At 27.8% G+C, this 8709-nt stretch overlaps 1 protein-coding gene and 1 long non-coding RNA gene across 3 annotated transcripts; one reads left to right on the top strand and one right to left on the bottom strand.

Moving 5' to 3' along the window:
• Positions 1 to 768: 768 nt before the first annotated feature.
• LOC118067683 (uncharacterized) lies at positions 769 to 1796 on the bottom strand. 2 transcript variants are annotated; one of them, XR_004690414.1, is made up of 4 exons: positions 1702 to 1796; positions 1211 to 1266; positions 932 to 1058; positions 830 to 846 (listed from the first exon to the last, which is right to left on the bottom strand). It is a non-coding gene; the product is annotated as an uncharacterized lncRNA (long non-coding RNA). The 2 variants fall into 2 exon arrangements; XR_004690413.1 differs by having other exon boundaries at positions 769 to 1058.
• A 51-nt stretch (positions 1797 to 1847) lies between these two features.
• Positions 1848 to 6624, top strand: LOC118067668 (uncharacterized). The gene is made up of 8 exons (XM_035084537.1): positions 1848 to 1863; positions 4011 to 4226; positions 4474 to 5125; positions 5204 to 5345; positions 5415 to 5616; positions 5707 to 5969; positions 6108 to 6261; positions 6332 to 6624. The coding sequence occupies exons 3-8, from the start codon at positions 4478 to 4480 to the stop codon at positions 6582 to 6584; spliced, it is 1662 nt and encodes a 553-aa protein (XP_034940428.1). The 5' UTR covers positions 1848 to 1863; positions 4011 to 4226; positions 4474 to 4477; the 3' UTR covers positions 6585 to 6624.
• Positions 6625 to 8709: the final 2085 nt, after the last annotated feature.

The raw sequence follows: 8709 nt of genomic DNA, 5'->3' as shown, positions 1-8709 counted from the left end.
TTCCCACCATCAACTTTTTTCATGAGAATTTCCTACAAATAAAAGAAAAGAAATACTTATTATGTTCAATTTTAATTATTGTGATTAAATGTAAAAAATAGATTAGCTACCTTACTTATCATTTATGAGTCACTTAATTTTTCGTTAAACATTATAAAATAAATAACAATCTCTAGACTTTGTACACTTTGGTTTTCTTTAGGGGGAAATTGACCGTTCAGAATGAAGTCGTAAGTAGACAGAAGATTCATGCTGCATTCACATGAGAGTGAATCAAAAGTCAACAGAATAACTATTTGAATTCTTCTGTAAATCTATATTTAGAATTTTCCCAAAAACTCAATTCAAATAAAAAGTAATTTTGAAAAAAATTATTAATAATTTTAACACAATTTTAACTGTTGCGTCTTTAATGCCTTATACTATTGTACTGGAGCGACATTTGTACCAGTACTATACTGTCCTGAACATTTTGGTCATATAACATTTGTGCCCCTTCGAAATGTGCTAGTAGTAAATTTACAATGTTGGTGGAGTAGAAACAGTTTCAACCGTTCATTGTGTTTATTTATTCAATGATCCTCTAGTACATGTATTTATTGGATATAAAGTATATTCATTATGATCAGTAGAATATTCATTGATTATTTTTTTTATTTATTTACCAAAAAAAGTATATATTTTAATTTATCTGTACCTCAAAATTATGAAAAATTCAAAAAAACATGAAAACATGATTTTAAATCTATTTAATTTTCTCCTAATATTTTCAATAATTTGTCGAACCCTTTTCTTTTCTTTTCCAACTTCTCTTCTTCTTCTTTTTTTCTTTTTGATGTGTAATATCTGGAACAAGACATTGAACTATAAAATGACAATGTTCATTTGGTTGTACTTTACTTCATTGTTATTGCAATAAAATAACCCTTACATTTTGTTTCGCAGCTTGAGATTTTTCCCACACTACCTCTTTTTTTTTTCTTTGTAGAAACATCTATTTTAATTTTTTGTTTCGTTTGTTCATCTTTTAGTAAATTTTGTGTTCTTGTTTCGATGACCTTTAAATTGAATTTTATTAAAAAGTATCAGAAAATCAATCACACCGATTTTTCAATATCTCTGTACAGTCACAACTATTGACAGATAAATAAAATATCTTCGTCCGACAATTTATGATTAATTTACCGCTACTATCAACTACCGTACTTACTTGATTTATGTATAGGTACGTTTGACAGAAAGGAGCATTCAACACGCTCACCAGCGCTAAAAAAACATTTATTGAAAGATGGTGTTTTATTTAAGTAATAGGTACACGTATATCCCCCCCCCTATTGATACACTCCCCAAAACTTTATTACTTTTATTAATTTTTTATACCAAAAAAAATTTACATTTATAATTTGGCGCCTCAGTAATTCTTTCATTTTTTACCAACATAATATTTTCCATAGTCATGCAGCAACTTCATGGTAGTACCAACTTTATAAAAAAAAGTCGTACTTTTGAGGAAAAAGATTCTTTTTACTTAAAATGCGGTCCAAGGGGCGTGGCCAATTTTAATTTTTGCAAATAAATGATTTTCAGGACACAATAGCAATTGCAATTTATTGTCGTAGCTAATCAATGGGGTTTTCAAAGATTTTTTAATAAAGTTTATGTCATTATTGCAGAGAAATTAGAAATTTAAAGGAGCATAACCTCAAAAGTGCTAATTTGAGCGGAATAGAGACACGGTAGTGCCTTCGTCACCGCTATTCATACTTGGCGCTCGAGACACTACTAAAATAAACGTGTCTCTTGATCTTAGTATTCTTTGAAAGTTGGGTAATACTTCTAGAATTAGAGTCTCTTGTCTCTGTGGTAAGCAATGAAGAATTCGCATTTATTTGTGTCAAAAATTTGTTGGTATCGTAGAAATAGACCTGTCAAATTTATTTATTTTTAGAATAATCGTAGATATGCTTAAAAGGAATATATTCAATAATAGTTATGGTATGAGCAATAGTGCTAGAATATTAATTATGAAAATATCAATAATCACTTTTCAGACAGTTATTTTCGTATTATCCAACTTGAAATGTAAGTAAACAATTGAACGACTAAAGAAATATGGAAAAATGTACTAAAAAATCATGTATTAAGAAATTTTTCTGTACAAAAAAATCGTTTTATTCAATTTATGTCAGACTTTTATCTCCAATAGTAGCTAAAATGTTAGAATTCACGTTTTCTGAACAACTTGCTTACTTTACTTGTTAAATCCACTAGGGGCCGATAGCCATCTGCTACTCATGATTTTTAATATTAGCGTAGCTATCGATGATCACGTCTTATACGTATACTTTATCGTCTTCAAGTCTTTTTGATATTGTTGAGATGAACTTGGAGAAATTGCATAGACTTCAGTGTAGTCCACAAAACTTAATGATGATTTTATCACGAGTAGGAAAAATAAAATATCACTAAAAATACATGTTTCAATATTATTTGAGCGTACAAGAGAATTAAAAGTCTTTATAGTAGTGGGTCCGATTTTGCGAATTCCAAATTTTGACATATCTCCACGTTTTGAGACCCCCAAAGTCGAATACAAGAGTTTTCTTGTGAACGTCTGTGTGTGCGTATGTTTAGAATGATTTTCGTCTCAATGATCTCAAGAACAAACAATGATATCGACGTGGGACTAATTGTGTTCGATGCATAATTACGCAACTGAGAATTGATTAGGTTTTCAGCAAAATCGGTTTAGATATTCTTTATGCAGAATCAAAAAACTGGAAAAAATAGTAAACTGCAAAAATTTTTCGTGAAAAATGAACTATGTGTAGGTAAAATGTACCAAGCAGTTTGGTAAAGCTACTTTACTGTCGGCTTTTGAGTAAATTTTACCAAGCAATTCATGGTAAATTTTACCTCAACATTTCTGTTTGAATTTTACTGAACTTTTGGGATATTTTCTACCGTCATTGTCGGTGAAATTTTCTTCTATAAACTTTTTTTTACATATCTTATGTATGTAGCAAAATTATTTCAAACTCGAAAGTATCTAATAAAATAGGTGGGTATTATATTGATAAGATAAACATTTAAGTACATCATAATGACTTTATTATTTAAAGATTTACCTTCTAGATGTAATATAATAATAGTTATTATTATATATATTACTTTGATATTGTTACTTTTAAAATGTACTGTTTTTACTGTTAATCTATAATTTTTGTCATATTTTTTATTACTCAGTAAGGCTGAAGATTTTTTTTGTTGGGGAAATTTCACTCAACGTGCTTGGTAAAATTCACCTAGATGGTTTTGTAATAATTCATACGCGTAGTTTGTAAAATTTCTCAGATTTCGAAAATATCACGTGTTTAAGCCAGTGTTAAGGGTAATTTTTCACGAAAATTTTTTCATTGTAGATAACTCTTTTTATTCTTTCCACTGGAGAGTTAGTCATGTGGACTTTTTGGGTCGCACTGGGACTACTTAAGACCACCGATATTTTATTTAGTAATTGAATAAAAATTTTTTTACGATTTTCACAATTTCTTGTAGATGGTAAGGTATACTTTAGAAAATATGAATAAGATAAGCCTATGTTACCCGAGTAAAAATGATCAGTTTTTGGGCGCGCCTAAAGGAGACCCAATTCGAGCCCAAATGATTTTTCAGGCTCTCAACGCGCCCAAATCAGGCCTAAAACTATTTGGCCCGAAAATATTTTTGAGGTCCATAATGCGCCCAATCCAAGCCCAAAAATATTTGAAACCTAGAAAAGAAAAAAAAATTGTCATAAAAACTTATCATCAAATTAACTTTGGTGCTACAAATTTACATTTGTAATAATTTATTGTCATCATTGTCGAATATGATCTTAGAAAATGGGCTTCAATTTACTCGGGTATTCAATAGAATTTTATTTTTAAAAAGACACTTATAATGCAGCAAGTACGATACATGTATTTATGGTATGACTAAAAATTGATAAAATATATATTTTTTTAAAGGAATTTCTTTTGTGAACCCCCGCAAGAGATTTTATAAAAGGAAATGATAAATAGTGAATTACTGATTTCTGGGTAACTATAAAAGTGACACATAGAAAGTTATCTGTGATAACTATATTGTAAATTTGTCAAATCAAGAACGAGGATAGTTCCGTTTGACGTTCGTTGCCAGTCAGATATATTTTCATTTTGTGGTAGCATTATTAACTGAGTAAGGTAAAAGAAAAAAAATTTTTTTTTATAATATATAAGAACATACTTTCTTTATGAATACTTTTAAAAAATTTTGCATCAATTCAGAAGGGTTCCGAAAAACGTGTACATATATATCTAAATTTCGTTTTTCTTTATTGATGAAGATGATGTTAGTTTGATCACAATCGCTGTTGACATAATTTTGAATCTTGCTTTCAAGAAAATTGAATTATTACTTGATATAATAATATAACTTTTTCCATTACAGAAATATGGAAAAATCTAATTACATATATGTTTTTTTAATAATGGTAATGCCAATAGTATTGTCTACTCCATTATTAACCACAAGTGAGAGTATTCTCGAAAAAGCATCAATAGAATCAATCATAGCACCATACATAGAACCTAATAGACTGGACAAAATAGATATAAATGTTTTTTTAGAAACACCAAGCTCTTTTTTCCAGATGAAGAAAATCAAAAATATCTTTAAATCAATTCTCGATATTTTCAATAATGTTAAAGAGCCAACAATCTCTGAAACTTTCGAGGAAATTACTTCTCAGATACATTCTGTTATTAATAAACTCAATAAAACTGGAATAAATCTTTATGATGAATCAAACATTTATACTGTCAGTAAGATTATAAATTCTAGATTACAAGGAAGTTGTGAAAACTTGAAAATATTGTCGAATTTAATCGATAATATTAATTACTTATTCAAAAATCACTATCTCGAATACTTAGATAGACATACTTCAAATGCTTCATTAAACGTTTTTATCTCAAAAGCAATGAGCTTAGATGCTGATGGTCCAGGAAAAAGTGCATTCATGATTGAGAAAATTCTTTATTCTAATGTAGATGGTTCATTAGATAGTAAATTTTTGGAAATGATTATCACTGAGATAAATGTAAGTATTTCATGTATTTAGTAAATCATTTCATTTTATTGTTTCTTTTTGTAAAATTATAAAAATTTTTGGTTTTAGAATGAAAAAACAACATTATGTTCAATTCGTCAAACTCAGCAACAACTTATATACAACTTATATTATTTATTCGCAACAACCGAGTTGAAAGCATATATCATGGTTGTTTCAGCTTATAAATTATACGCTATAACATTAAATGGTAATTTATTTATTTATTTTTTATATAAAATGAGCATAAAATTGGTGATAACATGTGAACTTTTTCAAGATAATTACATCAAAGATTTTGAACGGGTTCAAGCTGAACATTTAGAAAGGATAAAAAATTATCTAATAATATTCCGTGATGCTATTGATAAATCTTCGATTGAAATGATCGTTTGTTCGAAAAAGTTTGAGATGGAAAATATTGCAACCCAGGTCAAAGCTATTAACAAGTTACCTAAAGAAAGTGATTACTCCAATAACAAGTTCAGTATAAAGGCTATTATTATTATGTACGGAATAAATTTAGTGAACGGAAAGAAAGATAAACTTTGAAAATATTATTAATTTTTCAGGGTAGTAACTGGTGTACGATTCGTAATTAAGAACGAAATACTCCATCTGCAGATAGAGGAAGGTAAATTAATTCCAAATGGGCAAATATTATCAGGTAGTGAAGAATGGATACCCATTGATGATATGAATTACGCTGATCGTACAATTTATCGGAATGGACATTTTGCAAGAATGCATCAATGTATCGAATATCATTCTGTTACTTCAACAGATTACTGGCATCTTAGTGACGTAATAGCTTCACCGAATTTCATTGTTATTGGTATTAATACGTCGTAATTTTTTTGCTCTTTCTGTTTCGTATGACTGAGGAATAATTTTGCCAATGAATTTTCTATTTATGAAATAACATATTTTATAATCATAAACATGAATTCATTTTCATAAATGATTATTGCAGGTGCCAATTTAGAAGTTTATACATCAGAATCAATCAACAGTAAAATCATTTATCTCAGACTAAAATTCGCAAAAGTTAATATCACAACAGCTCAATTAAATGTCAGCCAAGAACGATACAGCGATGATTTAGAAACTTTTCCTGCAGAATTCAAGTAAATTTTTAGAATTGAAGTCTAATATCCAAATTTTGAAAGAATTATTGATAATTATTTTATTTTTTAGTAATCAGGACTTAAACAACGATGCTAAATATGTTTATCTTAGAGAAGTAGATACAAACTCATATGACTATATAGATCCTTATCAACAAAGACGTACTAAAAAAGGTCCCTTTATTGATTTACAAGCAATTTATGGGAACCCGAGATATCCTCTTATGGGTATTGGCACTTTTAATGAAGAGTCTATGGAAAATAATATTATTTCATTGAAAGCTTTTGTTTTCAATTTTTCATCCCTTGTGGATATCAATTGATAATTATGACTCATGACAGAATATATTATTTTTTTGTATGATGAACTAATAAATATTTTGGAAATTTAACAAAAAATTATTTAACTGTTAAAAGAGTTTTGACTTTTCAATTATATTTTTATGCTTTAATGTATAAGAATTTTTTAATTATATAATGTATTTTATACTTTTATATTATGTTATTAATTAATGAAAGACAATATTTCTTATCATTGGTTAAATGCTTTATATAATAATAATATAGAGTATCACTATAAAATTGGCAATTCTGTTTTTATTCCCAAGAAAAATTTTCCTGGATGGAAAATTATGAATAAATTCTTTTTGGCATAATAACAATAATGAGCGAGTTATGTAAAAAAACATCACTTTACAATTTAATTATTAGTTTATGGAAAAGATCTATAATTAAATTGACATTTTTGCATGCATTTCAATTTATTTTTATAAATTTTCTATATAATTATATAAATCATCATTAGTACTGTTCCTTCTTTCTGGTTCTTTTATTTATATAAAAATATAAATAAACATTCAAAATGCGCATACTTATCTGGTACAGACAGCACCATTTTTACTTTTTTTTAGTGGCATCAGAGAGAAAGTATTGGAAATGGGCATAACCATACTCTATAATAAGCAAAGAGCACGGTAGACATAGCTCTTTACATCGGATCGAGTCAACAATTCTTTACCTAATGAAATTCGTTTTCTTATAATAAAGCATTGTGAGAAGATAGAAAATATAATTTTAATTGAAATATTCATATACAATTTAATTATATTAATTAATACATATCGTATAGTAGAATCTCTCAGAGGTCCGATTTCAACAAATTTTTTGCGGATTAACTCGTTTTAATTCTTACTTCAAAGTATTTGGATACATTGTTGGCTCAAGTTTGTACTACATTTTATTATGCTCTCAAAGGTTCGAGAATTTCAAATTGTCGGACCTTCGAGGGAGTTTACTGTATTTATAATTTAAGAAATAAGTTATCGAAACTTGATAAATGAATTTACTGTAATCAATTGTCTCTCTTTATTATTAAGTCGACGTAAATATAAAATTGCATGTCACGTAAATTAAAAGTTCTTTTCGTTTTAATGAAAGCGAGCACTTAAAAATCAAATGTTTTTCTTTTATTTCTCGAATGAGAAACAGAATAATACTCAGAATGACTATTAAGTCTAGAGTTGATGATCCATTTTTGAAAGGGTTTCGGTCGATTAATTTTGACTAAAAATTTGTTAATCATGTTGTATTTAATATTTTATATATTTTTTATTCAAAATGATATATAAAATAGATTTTATCAAACTGATGAATTAAGTGAACTCATCGAATAAAATTTTAATATTTTTATAAAGTTTTATTCTTCAACTTGAATATAAAATTACAAAAATTACAAGGCAATTAATGTCTTATGTTGATTCATTAAATTATTTTTTATTTATTTACAATACAATTAATTGTGATTGGAAAACTAGCTAAAAACTATTGCATCCTTAGCAACAAGTTGTTACTGTCGTGTGCCTTGCCACGAGTACCCTGTAATCAACAAGTGACTCCGTTTTCTTGCCACGGAATTTCTGTATGATTCCTACATAATTCTTTTAGATCTACAGGTGGTAAGAAATTTCAATTCCACAATTCTGATAAATTTAAGTACATAAAAAATGCATGCTTATTAATTTATTTAATTTTACTCCCATTTGGAACAATTTGAAACAAATTATAAGAAAAATTTAAAAAAAGACATTTAATTCTAGTCACGTTATAATTGCATTAGAGCTCTTGTTTTTTATCCTGGCAGTATAGTTGACGAATAGCTTAAAAAGATAAAAAAAAGAATATTATTTTTTGACCTTACAGAAAAATCTGAAAAATTGGGATAAGCGTGACGATTGTCCTTCCTCAGCACTATGTAGTAAGAAAATGAAAAATGGTTCGGAAGCTGTGGGATTTGCGAGGGTGTCAATGGTGGTTTAATAAAGACTTCTGAGTGTAGTAGTCACGCTCATATCATGCATTCTTCAAAGTCCTGGAATTTTCTTGAAATAAAGAATAGAAGTATTAATACAATAATTTATTTATCATTTATAGAATAATAATCGACGAAAA

This window comes from Chelonus insularis, unplaced genomic scaffold (genome assembly GCF_013357705.1).
Source record: "Chelonus insularis isolate UGA/USDA-ARS -01 unplaced genomic scaffold, ASM1335770v1 contig_126_pilon, whole genome shotgun sequence".
NCBI classification, from domain to species: Eukaryota; Metazoa; Arthropoda; class Insecta; order Hymenoptera; family Braconidae; genus Chelonus; species Chelonus insularis.
Note: the sequence above shows the minus strand (reverse complement) of the source record. Positions and strands in the feature narration are given on the sequence as shown.

Excerpts from the sequence above, each read along its gene's own strand:
- LOC118067668 (XM_035084537.1), top strand. The coding sequence starts at position 4,478 with ATGGAAAAATCTAATTACATATATGTTTTTTTAATAATGGTAATGCCA. Across the intron at positions 5,970-6,107 it reads ACCGAATTTCATTGTTATTG|GTGCCAATTTAGAAGTTTAT; the intron begins GTATTAATACGT and ends TGATTATTGCAG. Across the intron at positions 6,262-6,331 it reads ACTTTTCCTGCAGAATTCAA|TAATCAGGACTTAAACAACG; the intron begins GTAAATTTTTAG and ends TTTATTTTTTAG.